Source organism: Castor canadensis, chromosome 3 (assembly GCF_047511655.1).
Source record: "Castor canadensis chromosome 3, mCasCan1.hap1v2, whole genome shotgun sequence".
In the NCBI taxonomy this organism is placed as follows: domain Eukaryota; kingdom Metazoa; phylum Chordata; class Mammalia; order Rodentia; family Castoridae; genus Castor; species Castor canadensis.
In genome coordinates, this window is record NC_133388.1 from 7,282,553 (window position 1) to 7,299,362 (window position 16,810).

At 43.9% G+C, this 16,810-nt stretch overlaps 1 protein-coding gene, 1 long non-coding RNA gene and 1 other non-coding gene across 3 annotated transcripts in view; 1 reads left to right on the forward strand and 2 right to left on the reverse strand.

Moving 5' to 3' along the window:
- Positions 1-534: 534 nt before the first annotated feature.
- Eif5 (eukaryotic translation initiation factor 5) lies at positions 535-8,838 on the reverse strand. The gene is made up of 12 exons (XM_020167363.2): positions 8,706-8,838; positions 8,387-8,580; positions 7,391-7,670; positions 7,194-7,275; positions 6,728-6,900; positions 6,304-6,415; positions 5,089-5,231; positions 4,667-4,825; positions 4,357-4,518; positions 3,873-4,037; positions 3,611-3,745; positions 535-2,711 (listed from the first exon to the last, which is right to left on the reverse strand). The coding sequence occupies exons 3-12, from the start codon at positions 7,460-7,462 to the stop codon at positions 2,622-2,624; spliced, it is 1,293 nt and encodes a 430-aa protein (XP_020022952.1). The 5' UTR covers positions 7,463-7,670; positions 8,387-8,580; positions 8,706-8,838; the 3' UTR covers positions 535-2,621.
- Positions 5,879-6,004, reverse strand: LOC141422247 (small nucleolar RNA SNORA28). Its single transcript, XR_012446846.1, has one exon. It is a non-coding gene; the product is annotated as a small nucleolar RNA SNORA28 (small nucleolar RNA).
- Positions 8,839-8,938: 100 nt separating the features above from the next.
- The window catches only part of LOC141421471 (uncharacterized), a 33,040-nt gene continuing 25,168 nt past the window's right edge, over positions 8,939-16,810 (forward strand). The window contains exons 1-2 of the long non-coding RNA XR_012445997.1: positions 8,939-11,168; positions 11,931-12,007. This is a non-coding gene — a long non-coding RNA (uncharacterized lncRNA). The remainder of the gene's footprint in view (positions 11,169-11,930; positions 12,008-16,810) is intronic.

Here is a 16,810-nt window from a genome sequence, read left to right on the forward strand (position 1 = left end):
AATCACATCACAAAAAAGGGTTGGTGAAATGGCTCAAGGTGTGCTAAGGTTTTTGGGTGGCTTTTTTCTCCCTCTGCTGAGAACTGGAGTTTGAACAGTTAAGTCTGTACTCAATACACCCAAACTCAACATTCTTCTCAGGTGGGAAGCGCTGGATTAGAGAATCCCTCCTGTCCTTTCTTGAGGATCTAAACTAGAGCCTCCTGGTTTCAGAAAGTCATCTTCCCCATTTCTTTATGAAGAGAGCTAATGCTGCATTGCAAGTTTATACAGCTATATATTTAACTTCCCCAGTAAGCACATTTTAAGGTATCAAGAAAAACTGAGGCAGACTTTCAATTCACAGAACACAAGAGCATCAAACTTAAGCCAGTAGTCTAATGAAATGACCAATGTACTTTATGCACATGAGTCACAAGTATTCCTGCAGAAGAACATCCAACACAACTCCAAAGCAGTCCAGTTTTCAAGGCTTTGATCTCATTATAAAATAAAACCTTAGGTTAATTTTAATATTAAAGGTAAGACAAAATATAATTTTAACATTGTTTTAATCAAGTAATGTAGCTGTTTGAAACAGGAAATTTTAAGACAATTCAATAGAGCAAAGTAAAGGATTACTCTATTACAATAACCTCTAAATAAAATCCAGATTATGTAAATTTGAATTACACTGAAATTTGGCATCAGACTCAACTCTAGTCCAAAACCCAAAACCTTTTCTTAGTGTTGAGAAGCCCTGAATGTATTTCCTTTCAGAGCAAAAGCCCACAGCTCTACAACAGAATCTCAGCTTGATATGGGGTATGCTGATCTATAGAATTCCAATTAATAACAGTAAACAGGCCTTTTGCATCAGAATTTGAAACCTTGGAGACATTTGAGTTTGCAAAAACCCTTTCTCTTTGGTGTGACACAGCACTTTCCCTCCAGGTATATGGCTCCTGTTCCACACTCTCCATGCTCTATCAAAAAGGTAGATGGAGATAATCGTTTTCCAGTAAGATTGCTAGGTTTCAATTCCTTAAAATATCAAGCTAACAAGGTTTTTATTTTTATCAAATGTTTGTATAGTTTCAATGTGAAAAATCTTTACATACATGTTATTAAAAGTCTCATCATCTGAGATGGATGACAAAGCAATAAGAGGTGAATGATATGAGCCAGCGTGCCCACAAAATTAACATGGACCCTCAGAAACTCCCAGAATGTACTTTTTGTTTAAAGGAATAAATGCCAAATTTTTACCTTGAAGATGATTACTCAAACATAGTCAGAATCGATATCAAGTGACTTTACATCGACTAACTGGGTTAAAAAAAAAATCTTTTATGTATGTCCAAATTCAAACCCTAGATGGGCTCACCAGGTAACTACACCCAGAGGCCATCATCCAGACTTCTCAGGTGCACCCAGTGATATTCAATGTGAAATAAAAAATATCCCAAGTCTTAAACCAAAATACAGGCCCTGACTTAGAAGTATGATTTTAACTTTCTCTAAATAAGACATTGAGGGAAAAAAAAAAAAAATCAAGCCTGAAACACAGTTAACACTTATTTTGGCAAGATAGCAACCAAAATCTAAAAAGCGTAAGCCATGTGTCCAAATGTAAAAGGCATTAAATAAACAAAGCATAATGTTGAAGGGGGAGGGAAAAAAACCACACTGAACACAAGATACAGTATGTCCAAACATTTTGAAATTATAATTTAAGGGTAAAAGCTGAAAAACTATGCTGTTTCTGCTAGAGATTAAGTGCACCTTTTCCTGTTTCTCCCAAATAAAATCATAGTTTACTATTTAATTACACCTCAAAGTTTAAGTTTTCTCTCAGTACAAAGCAACCACTACATACACATAAAATACTTATTTGTTAATGTAATAATTTCCCTGGCTCATCCAACGTGCAATGCACATGACTCTAAAGACTACAATTTGGGGCAAGTGTACATGAACTGATAAACCACAATTTCAAGTTTCAAAACTTTTTCTTAAAAGAATTTATAGGACACTCAGGTCATTTTCACTTCTTAGTAAGATGTTGCACTGTCATTTCATTATCAGTCCACCTTTAGTACTAAAAGAATTACCAGATGCCAATTTGAAGGAACTACAGATACAACTTCAAAAGTACTATTATTTCTTAATGGCCAACTAAGGTCATTATAAATATCTGTTTACATCCTGCTGAAGAGCTCTGTATAGTTTCAGCACCTAACTATCTACCAGGCTCCAAGGACTCAGGTTAAATGATAGTGCGATATTTTAAAAAGGAGCCAATTACTTCAGCATAAGCCATTCAGAGCCCCAAATCCGAAGAATGACCAAAATCAAATCTTTATTTTTTATAACTATAATGTGATCCAAATGTGTCCACCACTAGTTTTTCCAAAAGAAACATGCTATAAATAAGCAAACTACATCTGCTCACTGATGTGTATGGACTCCCTAGATGTCTCATTGGGCTTAATTACAGACCACTCACAGTAATAATTTTTAGTATAAAGTGTAGCATGATGTTAAGCCATTTAGCTTTTGCACATACATGTTGCACTTCTGGCTGATAATGGAGAAAAATTTGCAGCATTACACTGTTAAGCTAGGTTGCATCCATCCTTTTAAATGGCATCAATATCAATGTCATCATCCTTGTTGTCAGACTTCACAGTTTCAACTTTCGGTACGCTGGCAGTCTTCGAATACACCACCTGATAAGATGAACAGTTTTACCAATTGTATACCGTTATCCCAACAAATCTTCGTGTAAAAGAAATCAAGGGGTTACAGCCAAGTGCCTGTGGCTCAAGCCTATAATCCTAGTTACTCAAGAGGTACAGATCATGAGGATTGAAGCCAGCTCCAAATAGTTCATGAGACCCTATTTAGAAAAAACCATCACAAAAATGGGGCTGACAGAGAAGCTCAAGAGGTTAGAGCACCTGCTTAGTAAGCACGAGGCCGAGTTCATATACCTACTGCCGACAAGAAAAAAAAAGAGGGAAAAAAAATTTAGGTGTCATGAAGGAGAAAAAGTGCTTAGATGCACTATTTTTTAAGATAAAATTTCATCATGCAAAAACTCATCAGTTATGTGACATGATCTTTATTCCATAATCTGAGATTAGATTTTCATTATTCAATTAATGTAATTATTTTCCAGGGTGGGGATGTAGCACTTGCCTAGCATGCACAAAGCCCTGGGTTTGATACCCAGCACTACTCCAAACCAAAAAACCCCCAAACAAAACATTTTCCAAATTGAGAGACTATGTTTTATTCATCTTTAATCTTAAATCAGAAATCACCCTGTATTGTCATTTCATGTTACCACTCACAATTCTTTTAATCTCAAACACGTATTACCAACCACTGCTGGGCACTGGTGGCTCATGCCTGTAATCCTAGCTACTCAAGAGGCAGAGATCAAGAGGATCGAAGTTTGAAACCAGCCCCTGGCAAAAAATTCATGGGGAAAACAAAAAACAAAAAAACCCAACACAAAACAAGGGCTCGTGGAATGGCTCAAGTGGTAGAATACCTGTCTTGCAAGCATGACACCCTGAATTCAAACCCCAGTACCACCAAAAAGAATTCCATCAGTATTTACCTCAATGTTCTCATCTTCATCTTCTTCTTCACCACCCGAAGATTCTTCCTCTGCCTCCTTCAACCACTTTATAAATGGTTCTGCTTTGACACGAATCTCTTTGGCAAGTTCTTTTGAGACATATTTCTTAGAGGCCTAAAAAAATTTCGGTACAATTTGCTAGTGAAGCTTTAAAATACCCAGTTATAATCAAACACAGGGACTGCAATTTAAAGTAGAGAGAGACTAGCCATTATAAATTATTTCTTGATACATCCCCCACCTTTTCTGACCAGCTGATGATGACCTCCTCCTCTAAAAGGTCTGCATCATACATCTCCTTCAAGATATGTGGAATCTTGGAGATGAGTTGAGCTTGATGCATTGCCACCACACATTCCAAACCATGAAGAAGGTACCGCTGAGCTTTTTTGTTGTTGTGACAAAACTGCAAATAGACAGTAGGCAATAACAAGAATTTTAACGTGTTCAAAGTTGGTAATTCCAATATCCAAATATACATTAATTTTCTTAAGGTTGTTCCTTAAAGGTGTGGCCCATAGGACAGTAGTTCAAAAAGGTAAATACAGATACCCTGTACTACTGTATCTACGAGAACCCACATACAGCATTCACATATGGATCACAGGCTTTTAAAGTGGTCAGTTATCTGTTTTTTCAGAATGACAATGAATTAGAAGTAATTTAAAGCCAACAGTCCCAAGGTCACACAGCCATAATTTCAACTATGGGTACAACTTGCTTACTCTTAGGAAATGGCGCCTATATTTCTTAATTTGTTCTCTAATCTTCTCATTAAAAAGAACTTCAGTCAGAACAAGAGGGCCCATGGCTTTTACATCCAGTCTCTCTGCTTCAGCAACAATTTCTTTGTCTGATGAATCAATAATGCCCTCTTCTTTCTTTTTCTGAAAATAAGAGTGAAAATAAGTCTTACATTAATGCATTAGTATTCAAAAAGATAACAGAAAGTAGTTATCAATTAACCTGAAAGTAATAAGTATCTAAAAGGCTGAGGCTGTGAAATTCATTTTGTAGATCAAGCGAATGTTTTACCTTAACAAAATCAAACAGGATATTGACACGCTCTTCTACAGTTCTTTCCAAATCATCACTCAGTGTCAGAACTTTTGCATGGTCACTGATTTCATCCATTCTGCGCCTCTGAGCTTCCTCAGTTGTATCCTCTCCCCAGTCATCATCCTCCTCTTCTTCCTGTTCATAAAAACAAAGATGCTTTGGAAATGGTCTTAAAAATATAAAAAATAAAATTTCAGATTCCTCAAGTTGACAGGATCAAATTCATTTCTTCCTGAAATATATTTATCTTAATTCAAGCAACCAAAAACCACTTGGAACCACAAATACTGATGTAGTAATGCACTGAAGGCTAGTTTTATCTTGTCTGTCCTCCTCAACCAAATGCCAGGTACTTCACACAATTTTAGTACCCACCAGGTTGTCAACCCTGCACTCACCACAGCATGTGGAGGAGGACTGATTTCATTTGGTGGTGGAGGTGGTGGTGTCTCACTGCTGGATACGGAGCCATTTTCCTTGTCTTTGCCCTTTCTATTTTTCTTTTCCTTTTCTTTCTTTCCTGTACCACTGTCACTATTCTCTATAGGGAAATAGATGGGAAATAAATTTAGTCCCATGTCTTACATCACTACCCATCAGAACATTTTTTTGGGTGGTCCTGGGGTTTGAACTTAGGGCCTTATGCTTACTAGGCAGACACTATCACTTGAGGCATTCCCTCAGCCTTTCTGCTTTAGTTATTTTTTTAACAGAATGATGCATTTATGCCTGAGTTGCCCTGGATTTCAATCCTCTTCTTTATGCCTCCTGTGTAGACGGGTGACAGACATGTACTACCAAGTACAACTTACTGACTTGAGATGGAGGTCTCACTAACATTTTGCCCAAGTTGACCTCAAACCAAAATCATCCTGTTCTCTGCTTCCTGAGCAGCAAAGGATTAGATGTGAGCCACTGCTTCATCAGAACATTTAAAATCCTGCCCCTTGCTATCAGTCCCCTACTTATAGCTCTAAAGGGCTTTGCAGACCAAATCCACTGCCTTTCATAGGTGGATTTTTTCCACAGGTGGATTATCTGGCAAAAAACAGTGACAAAAATCATTAAGGGTGCTAAACTACTGGATAAGCCTAAATGGTGATGACTCCAATTATCAGGTAGTCAAAAGATGGTCCTCGTAAGTGTGAACAGGGACATACCTCAAAACTCAGCTTTACTTAACAGAACACTGTTTAAGCCTATATAACGGCTTGTCTCATAGAGGAGAGAACACCGGAATAGGTTAGGCTTCCTTGCTATAGCAAGCTCAAATTGTGTCAGACAGCTTTGATCATCTGCCACAGAGTGTTGCTTGCAATGTTCTAAGGACACAAGTTTAATGAGGTAAGCTTTTCCAGCCCCCAAAGTAGATCCTTTGATGAGCTCCTATCACAATCTGTTTCCTCAAACCTAAGATGTCGTCTTAATTAGCAGCCTTTTTCACTTGTAGTGATACATAAAATAACACACTTTTTAATGAAACCTTATAGCTAATAAGTAAAATACAGTAGAAACTTTGAAAGTTCCTTAAACTAGTTTTATAATGACAAACTATTTTTGTTTTCAACAACTTCTTCATGTTAAGGCCTTCAAGGTTTATTATGAAGACTTACCAGGTGGGTTTTTGAGAATGAATGTGCAGAGCTTATGATGTGTATCAAGCATGCCTCGATAGCCACAGGCTTTACAAGAATTACCTATTGTTTGCTTCTTTGGATTGACATGCTGTCAAGAGAATAAAAACAAATACGTCACCCATAAGATGAAAATGCCATACAAATTTCTCGAACAAAGTATGAAAACATCTCAGAAAGCATCTAAATTCAGCATATTTTTATTCAGTAACCCATTTAAGGAAAAAAAAAAAAAAAGACACAGAAACACTTCCAAAATTTGTGGTCTTGTATTTTACTTACAATTAAGTCAGCTGTGCCTCACCAAGATCATGACTTAGTGTTATCACAGAACTTAATTCCAAAAGCAAGTACGGATTTATGGATTTCCTTTTATTGACAAAAAAATCTCAAAGGCACTCACCAGATCTGTTTCAGGATTCTCACACTCAGGACAGAGAACAAATTTTTTAATGAATCCATCCAACATGTCTTGCAGCTTATTCGCCTCATGAGACCCATTGACAATGTAACGGTCATTCTTAACATCAAACTGGGTCTGGGCTCCCAGCTCACAACCAAAATATTTGGTGGGATCTATTTGAAGAAATGATTTAATTCATCATAGTTAACTAATGGCTAATTATTCATCTACACTTACACAAGATTCACCATGTTTTAAAATTGTGGTGTTAATGAAGTGTGTTGCATGGGTAGTTTAGCAAACTTAGGGGAACCAATGGACTGGTTTAAAGCCCAAGGTTCCAAATTTAACACTTAAGGTAATTAACGTACATACAGTCCAGGCAAAATACATGTTAAAGCTGAAAAACTGTCAAGATTCCATCTGTAATATACCTGTTCAGATTTCTCCTAGAAGCTTTACTTACACGTTGGAGGCCGATTAAGCGCCTTTGCAACGTCAACCATGTTGACTATAACTGTCTTGATTCCATTTCCTTTGCCCTCAACCTAAAGGAAATAAGAATTTCAATTTTGCATGGTCTTGCCTGTAAAACGCAAATCTTTCAAAACCTACGGAGAGGGATTATAGACTGACATCCTATAAAACAAAGATGGGTATTACCTTGGCAATCAGACGGGGCATCTTGTAGCGATAGAACTGGTCTGACACACTGCGGTTGACGTTGACAGACATTTTGGCTTATTAGTGGCTTTATCAATAAGATGAAGAGATCTTTGATTGCAACTTTTTGGTATCTTCTGTCTGGAGAAGAAGGGATGACATAAACGACTGCAAGAGTTCTCGGTCTCTGACATGAAAAATTTTTCGCCACTGAGGCTGTAAGCTTCTTGCTTGTATGCTATGTTTCCCCAATACAGGTACCAATGGCTGCGCAACAGCTCTGAAAGAGAAACCGAGAAAAAAAACAAAACACATCCCCGAGGTTTAACGCCATCCATCACGCCATGCCCCGCTTCCGAGCGCTTCCCCAACTCTCCTAAGGCTACCAAGCCAGCCGGTTCAGGTGTCAAGCAGGTGACACTCTAGAGGTGTGCCCTCCATTTTGACCAACTGTGTGTCTAGCAGGGAAATGCCGCCGCGGGCGTGTCACCGAGCCCTGCGCCCAGCGAGTGACCGACGGCGTCTCAACCGCCGGGAGGCGACGCGGCCCCACTCCCCGGCCCGGCCACCCGGCCCACAACTCATCCACTTGCGCCTCCCCCGCCGGACGCCGTTGAAACGGGCAGCGCCGGGCCAGGTCCCCCGCGGCCGGCTTACTTCAGAGCGGCAGGTCGGCGGCGGGAGCCATGGGCCCGCCGGAGCCTCCGCGCGGACCCCGCCGCCCCCCCGCCCGCTGCCACCTTCGTCCTCGTCCCCATGGCTACGCCGCGGCGGGCGCTCGTCGCCGCGCCTCTCCCGGCCGGGCGGTGGAGGAGCGGCGGCCGCCGCCGTGACTCACAAACGCGCCCCGGGCCTGAGTCAGCCGGGCGCCCGCACGCGCGCGCGCTCCCGCCCAGGCCGGCCTCCCCCCCACCCCCAAACTGCGCCACACGCGCGGCGGGTCACGCGGCCGCGCCGCCATCTTGTCGCCGCCATGGCCCGCCGCCCGCGACTCACCGTTTTCGTCAAATAAAGACATAAACCCAACGCGGCTCGCCCGGGACTGGGAGGAAGAGGCGCTGGAATCCGGGTCCGAAGCGGCGGGGCGGGTGGCGAGCGGAGAAGCGGCTGGGCAGGTGCCGCCGCCGAGCAGCGGGAGGGGCTGTCCCAGCGACGTCCGCGTCCACACCGGCAACGCCGAGCCTGGCGACCTGGTCGGGGACACGGCTGTGAGCCGCGGGCGGCCGGGCGGTGCCTGCCCCCGCCGGCGGCCCGCGGAGGGGAGGGGCGGGGAGCGCTGGGCAGGGGCGCGGGCCGCCGCCCCCCGCGGACTCACCTCTGGAATGTTCTCGCTCTGACTGAACAACGCCGCCGCCGCGCTCAAGCTACCCTCGGCCCCGGCGCCCGCCCCCCACGACGGGCCGTACTACCCATTGGCCGGAGACCCGCCCGAGCTCGCGCTTCATTGGCTCGCAGGCTGCGTCAATCGCACATTTCCCCCGCCCTCCGTTTCCTGGGCCTCCACTCGCGGCCTCGTCCCGCCTCCAGCCCGGGGTCGGACTTCCTTCCCTTCCCCTCTCCGCCCTTCCCACAGGCCTTTGCGGTCTCGCGACAGTGGGGCAGGACTATCGGTTCGGCTTTCTGGGAAGATGGTGGTTGCCCCCTCCCTCGCCGGGTGGGGCCGTGGTGACTCCCAGTGGCGCAGGACCAGCGTGCTCGCAGCCGCCCCCGAGGCCGTGTTTTCCCCCAGCGAATGAGCTCTAGTGCGCGGCTCATCCCGGCCCCGGGGCCGCCCGTCTCCCTCCGCGGTCCCAAGCCTGGTTCTGTCAGTCTAGGTGCTGCTTCCGCGGGTAGTGAGGTATCCTCACTTTTGTGGTTCCCCGTTTTCCAAAGCGGAAACGCCACCTTAGCGTGCGATTGGGGACCCTGAGAGCGGATGGTGGTGGTGCCTCCGCCCTGTGAAACCCCGATCGGCTCCCTCCCTGCTTGCATCATCCTCCCCCATGGTGCTCCGCTGCGGCTCTGCCCGCCACGTCGGGCCACCCTCGGCGCAGCCCAGCCCAGCTTGTAAACTGGATTCCTGCTGGTGAACCGTAGTAGCCCAGGGCAGGTGTTCGTGATGACATGCCAGTACTGTATTCAGTGAATACAATTTCTGTAGCAACTCTCCCATTCTTTTAGAAACTTAGATTTTGTGCAAAAGTTGCAGCTAAGACTTAAAACCACACCAGCCTCCACAATGAACCTCGACGGTTTACCTGGGTGGCAGAGCCTTTGGTTCCAGGCCGTGTGGCCCTGAGACCTCCGAAGAGCAGCCTGGCGAAGTCCGAGCTGCTGCGTCGTTTCCTGGATCGGGGTGAAACAGCAACACTGTGGTTGATGAGGGGCTGCCCTTTGTTCTAAGCCAGTCGAGTTTGCAAGAAGGTTAGAATTCAAACATCTGTTTTTTATTGAAATCCAAGATTAGTCTTCTATGATTTATACTCTTCACAAGCCATTTACAAATTGGAGAATAAACCAAAGGAGGGCATGATGCAGAATTGAGAGAACTGCTCTGTGTCCTTTCAGTCAGGGGCTTTTGTTACAATCACACCGAATGTATACTGCTTTATGGGCACCGGGGTTCCCCTCAGCAGAGTGGAAGGGTAGATCCCAGACACATTGCTTCCATTCACTGTGGAGCATGACTTAGCAGTATTGAAACGAGTTTTTGCTTGGCTGCACACGAATGACATTATATTAGAAACTTGGAAAATAGGGGTGTGAAACTACTACAAGGTAAGAGGCTTGTCTCAGCAAAGTTCTTAAAAAACTAAATACGAAGTTTTTAATATATGTTTGGTGGCCCGATTTTTAATTTCATTTTAAAAGTTCGTGCTAATTTTAACTTTTTTTAGTATGCTCCATCACTTCTGTGTATTCATAGATAACATAAAAAATATTCTCAATCAGACTGTTGAATGCTGATCATATCCTAGAAACTTGCTAAGTCTTTAGAATACCCTGTTGACTTCTCGGAATCTGAGGAATTTTAATTCCCATTTTACAAATGAGCAAATTGAGGCTCGGTGGAAAAAAGCTGCTTGCCCAAGATCATATTCCCAGTAAGTGGCAGAACTAGGATTTAAACCCAGATCTCTCTGATCCCTAAGCCTGTTTCCTTAACCATTATGTGTCACAGCCTTTCCAGATAAATGTAAACATAAGTACAACTAGATGGTTTGCACGTGTAGCCCCATTTAATTCATTAATAATCCTGTGAAGGGGTGTTGTTATGCCCGTATTTTACAGGGGAGGACAGAGACTCAGGAAGGTTAAGCAATTTTCCCCAGTTACCTGTTTAATAAATGGTGGACAGCGTTTGAACCCCAGCTTGTTAGACGCCAAGCTCATTACACAATTCCACCTACCATTTCTGTCCCCGCCTCATTTGGCTATGTTATTTCCATCAATCAGATACTCACACGTTGTTAAATGGACACTCAGTGGTTATGAAATCCTTGTGGAGTGAGTGCACTGATCGTGCATTTCAGCGTACACCCCGGATGGCAGACATGAATAGCTGCCAGAAAGATAAATAGTAAATTGGCCTTGTGGTTGTTTAGACATTGGTGTCTGTGAGTCTGTTCAGTGTGAATTAGCCCCCTTCAGCAAGGACAGCTCTTCCTGAACTGAGAACCTGTGTTTCTGAGCTGTGGGCCATTGAGGGGACTGATGTAGTGCCCATTGTGAGGGACATCTGGTTGGCTGTCTGGCCCCCCTCTGTGACATCCTTTCTCAACTTTTAAAGTTGCATAGGGTGAGTTACTGTCTCCCCTACTTGAGCATGAGCTTCAGGGCATGAGCAAAATTCGCTGCAGTATGCATAGAGCAGAATTCAAAGATGCCAAAAGGGAATGAAGGTTATCTTGTGAGTACAGAAGCCTTGGCTGACATGAGGGCTGTTGTCCTAAATCATGGTAACCTAATGCATCCATATCAATAAACATTGCAGTGCTGGGCAGCGAAGATACAGGGCCATGTGCATCACAGGCCCTGCGCAGGGAGGCCACGTGAAGGCTAATAACTGCTTGGTGGACTTCTCTGAAATCTCTGACCCTCTGGGCAGGATGCCTCCTTGCTTTTGTGACCTGCCCACCCTGCCCTACCCCAATACCACATCGTTAGCATTCATGTCACTTTATTGTGGTTGTCTGTTTACTTATCCCTCCTCCTTATTAGTCCAAACAACTTGGGGTTAGGTGTCTGAGCAAAAGATTAGAATCTTAAGTGAGGTGTGGCTGGGGATGATATAGTATCTGCCTCCTCTCAAGGGTAGCACTGTGACCCTACCAGACTCTTATCTTGTTGCTTCTCTGGAAGGAGAGACAAAATTGCAAAATGATATGAATCAGCCTGGATGTGGTTCCATACACAGTAGGTGATGGGGGCTGAGAGAAGTGGGAGAGCTGGCCCTGCTCTTGGATTGGTTTTGTATTGGGTACCTGGAAGCCACAGATAGCACTCTGCATGGGACTGCCACCCTTCAGAGCCATACTCTGATGTCTTTTGCTCACTTCAGGTACATAGCCACTTAACAATCCCTGCCTTTGGGACTCTAGTGGCTCCAAGGAAGACATCCCTGGAGGAATGCACGGTGTGAGTACTGCAAATGCTGGTTGAGGGTGGAGGTGTGGCACGCAACTGGTTCTTCTGCCTGAGACCCTGGGATGCCTGCTTTGGTTCCTTATAGCCGTCTGTAAACTTCTGTGAATGAGCATTGCCCTTGTACCCTGTCCTCTCACACACTGTCCTCCTTACTTGTGAATCTGGCGAAGTTCCCATTACCTAGGGGGTGAGCCCTGAACCCTGATGGTCTGTGTGGGGAGTAGGTCCTGTCATTGGAGTGCCAGGCCACACCACTGGGAGTGTTCTGACTAGCTCCTCAGCACTGAGTCACCAGCCCCCTCGTCTAGGTGTCATCTCAGTTTTGAATACTGCATTCTGGGTTTCCCTCCGTCTTTTCCTTCCTTCCTTCCTTCCTTCCTTCCTTCCTTCCTTCCTTCCTTCCTTCCTTCCTTCCTTCCTTCCTTCCTTCCTTCCTCATGCTAGGCAAGATCTCTACCTCTTGAGCCATGCCCCAAGTCCTTTTTGTTTTTATTTTTGTTTCTGAGATACAATCTTTGTCTGGACTGTCCTCAAACTCATGATCCTGTTGTGTCTTCCAAGTAGCTGAGATTACAGGCATGTACCACCACACCTGGCATTGGCTTTGTTTTTTAAAGGAAACCTCCCCTACCTACCTGTGTGTGGGTAGTGGGTGGTAGGCGGATGCTGGTTCCTTTGAAACATGGATTCTCAAATGTGAGGTCTGAATAAGCCTTCAGGGTTCAATGGAGGTTTATTAATCTGCAGCCTGAGCCCTGCAGAGGGTCTGGTTCCTGATAGGACTGAGAATTTAGATTCTGACAAATTCTCAGAGTTGCGGGTGCTGTGGGTCCCAGAACTGGACTCTGCCTGAAAGCTAAGGGATCCCATAACTTTGGAACCCCTCAGCACAGTCCCAGAAGTTTCCTTTTGAGATATCCGGGTGCCTGAATCAGGCAGTCCTTCTGCAAATGAAAGCAAGAAAAGAGGAACAGTATCTCTGCCCCAGTAAATGTGTGAGGTAAGCAGTATCCAGGTCCAGTGGTGGGTCTGGCATCATGCCTAGTAGAATCAGGATGACCATGAAGTGCTTGTCAGTGATCTCACATCTGTGTGAGACACATGTGCATGTTCTCCTCAACTCATGGATGTGGAAACTGAGGTTCAGAGAGATGACTTAGCAGCTCAGGTGTCCTGACTCCCAGTTTCCAGGCTATTCCCTGCATGTGGACTGCATATTCCCTGCATATCCTGTTTGGTGGCTTCTGGTGCTTGGAAGTTTGCTTTGCTTCCTGTAGATTCAATTGCTCTAATGCTCTTTTTCAGACGTGTCAGAGGGGAAGTAGAATCTGAGCACCAGCCATGGGAGGGAAGACAGGATGTGTGAGTGGCCTGGAGGTCCACTAGAGACCTGTGAGGAAATATTTTCCTTTAGGCCGCTGATTTTCATTCACCAGCCTTTGTGCATCCTGCCTAGAGTTGCACCAGACATTAGTTGCACCAATGGGCCCCTTGGGGGGGGTACAGTATCCCCTCACTCATATGTCTATTTTGATTGGGAGCCAACATTTTAAAACTTAAGGAGACTTCACATAAAAATCCAGATTTCTGGCTCCTTGAGAAATTCAGAGCCCTGAAGCATTGGTACATACCTCTTCACAAGGTAGCCTTTCTAGAAGTCTAGTCTTAGCCAGCAGGCCAGAGTGGAAGATGGGGCCAGAGTGCAGAGTGCTCATAAATGTGAAGTATTGGCCCTCCAGCTGTGCATGGGCCCCCCCATCCAGATGTGTATGTATCCCACTCCCCTATATAGGTGTATATGTGCACTGCCCCATCTATGTACACTGCTGTCATCCAGGTATGCATGTACATTACTCCCATCCATATGTGCATAACATTCTTTTTTTGGGGAGAAATACTGGGTTTGAACTCAGGGCCTCACACTTGGCAGGCCAGTATTCTATCGCTTGAGCCATGCCTCCATCCTGCTTCTAGGTGTGTATGCTCCCTATCCAAGTGTACATGTGCCCTACTCCCAACCCAGGTGTGCCCCATCTGCCCCATCACTCACTCACTGTTACTTGTCTTACCTCTGTTCATCTTCACTCATCCTCATTCACTCCTTCAGCCAGTTTATGTCACATGCTTTCTATGTATCAACACCAGAGAGTGAGTATTAAACACATTGTGCATCAGTCTATTTTTTTCCTTACTATTGTGCTGGGGGCAAATTGTGACATTTACAAAAGTTCTTACAATCTATCATAGTTGAATTCACACCCTCCATTATTCTCCTTTACCCCTCCTCCCCCCATTCCTAGAATCGTTTCAACAGGTCTCATTTTTCCATTTTCATACATGAGTATATAATATTTGCACCATATTTACCCTCCTACATTCTCCCCCCTCCCACTGGTGCCAATCCTTAGACAGGACCTAAAAAACAATACAAAACAGGTAAAATGCCTTCCTGTTCTCCATTTTTGAAAAAAGATACATATTTTTAAAGATAGCTATGCAGGGAATTTCATTGTGACATTTCCATGTATATATGTATTATAACATGTATTGGTTCATCCCCTCTATCTTTGACCTTTCTACCTTAGTCCCCTTATGGTGATTTCAGCAGGTTTAAAAATTTTATATTCACTCTTGTACGGAAAGTGCATCAACCATGTTCACCTTCTTCCTTCTTTTATCCTCCCTCTCCCATTATTGACTTCCCTTTAGTGTGTCCCGCTTTTCACAATGTTGCTTGTACTTTCTCCCATATATGAGAGAAAACATGTGGCCTTTGGCTTTCTGAACCTGGCTAACTTCACTTAAGATGACATTCTCAATTCTATCCATTTATCTGCAAACGACAAAATTGCATTCTTTATGTCCAAATAAAATTCCATTTTATATAAGTACAACACCAAACTTCTTAATCCATTAATCAGTTGTGGGGCATCTTAACTGTTTCCACAGCTTAGCTATTGTGAATAATGCTGCAATAAACAGGTGTGCAGGTGTCTTTATTGTAACCTGTCATTCTATTTTTTTTTTTAAATACCTGAGGCAGGCTAACTTTATAAAGCAAAGAGGTCATAGTGTTGAGGACTGAAAGTGCATGATCAAGCAGCTGTGTTCAGCCTCTGGTGAGGTCCTAATAACATCATTGTAGGAGTGTGTACCAGAGGTCATATTTTTTTTTGTTGTTGTTTTTTGGCAGTACTGGAGTGCCACAGTTCCTTCCAAGGGACTAATTGACCTTAGGACTTCTTAGCATCACTCTTTTTTTTTGGGTACTGAACCTTTTTGTGGTGGGTATTTTTGAGATAGGGTCTCGTGAACTATTTGCCGGGGTTGGCTTTGAACCAAGATTCTCCTGATGTCTGCCTCCTGAGTAGTTGAATTAGATGCATCAGCCACCAGCGCCCAGCCCCTTACTTTCACTCTTAAAACGTTTGCCACCTCTGATTGCCACACTGGTGTTTCAAGCTTCCAACACTTGAAACTTTGGGGGACATATTTAAACCCTAGCACATTGTATTAGTTTCTTAGGGCTGCTGTAAGACAGCACACAAACTGAGTGACTTAAAACAACAGAGATTTATTTTGTCACAGTTCTGAAGGCCAGAAGTCCAAAATTAGGGGATCTAAATGCCATGCTGTCTCCCCTGGCTTCTAGTGTTGCTGGCAATCTTTGGTATCCCTTGGCTTGTCACTACAAAACTCCAATCTCACTGAGCATCTGTAACCCCAGCACTCAGGTGACCAAGGCAGGAGGACTGATGAGTGCAAGGCCAGCCTACATTATATAACAAGACCCTATTTTTTTTAAAGTAATATTAGAATATATTTTTAAAAACTCCAATCTTAGTCTCTGTTGTGAAATGGTTTCTTTGCCTTCATGTATCTATGTCTTCACGTGACATTCTTTGTGTGAGCCTGTTTCTGTGTCTGTTCTTTTTTTTTGGTGGTACTGGGGTTTGAACTCAGAGCTTCACGCTTCTAGGTGGGTGCTCTATTGCTTGAGCCAAGACTCCAGCTGTTCTCTTCTCATAAGGACACTATACACATTGGATTAAAGGCCTGCTGTACTCCAGTATGACCTATCTTACTTGATTATATCAAGTTAAAAACCCAAATAACCCAAAATTTACAGCATGGCTCTTGTTCATCATCCACTTGGGGAGCTAAGTTAGCCAGTGTCCACTGCTGAGCACTCCCAACCAAGTGTGCCCCTGAATACTTTATGTAGATTACTTCATTTAATCCCCACAGCTCCAGGTATGTTCTCTTGTTACTGCATTTTGCAGATGAAGAAACTGAGGCACAGACAGGTTATGAAGCTCTGCCAAGGTCTCCTGGGGGGAAGAGCTAGTATGAACTCAGCAGGTGGTAGGGTTCAGAGAAGCTTGGAAAATCTGTATTCTTTTCCATTGAAAAAGATCTCCCTGTGACAAGGACAGTGTAAGAGCAACTTTTGTCTATATAATCCCCCTGAGAGGTAGAACAGGCCAGCCCTGCTGCTCTGTGCACTTTCCAGGGTGATTGCAGGGCTTCAAGTGCGATGTATAAACAAGATCTGATTATCTTCTGCACCTGGAAGGTGATGTTTCTAAACTTCCAATTAAGCAAGATTATATCCACATTTAGGATCAATTTCTATATTTTTGTTATGTTCTGTAGTAGATGGAAGAACCATCCAGAAACCATAAGAACATGTTCTAAGTAACCTTTATTTTTCAGTACTGATCTAAGTAAATATAGCTAGTACCAGATGGGACTGTTGCAATGTAGAATTCTTAAGGAAAGAATGGATTAATT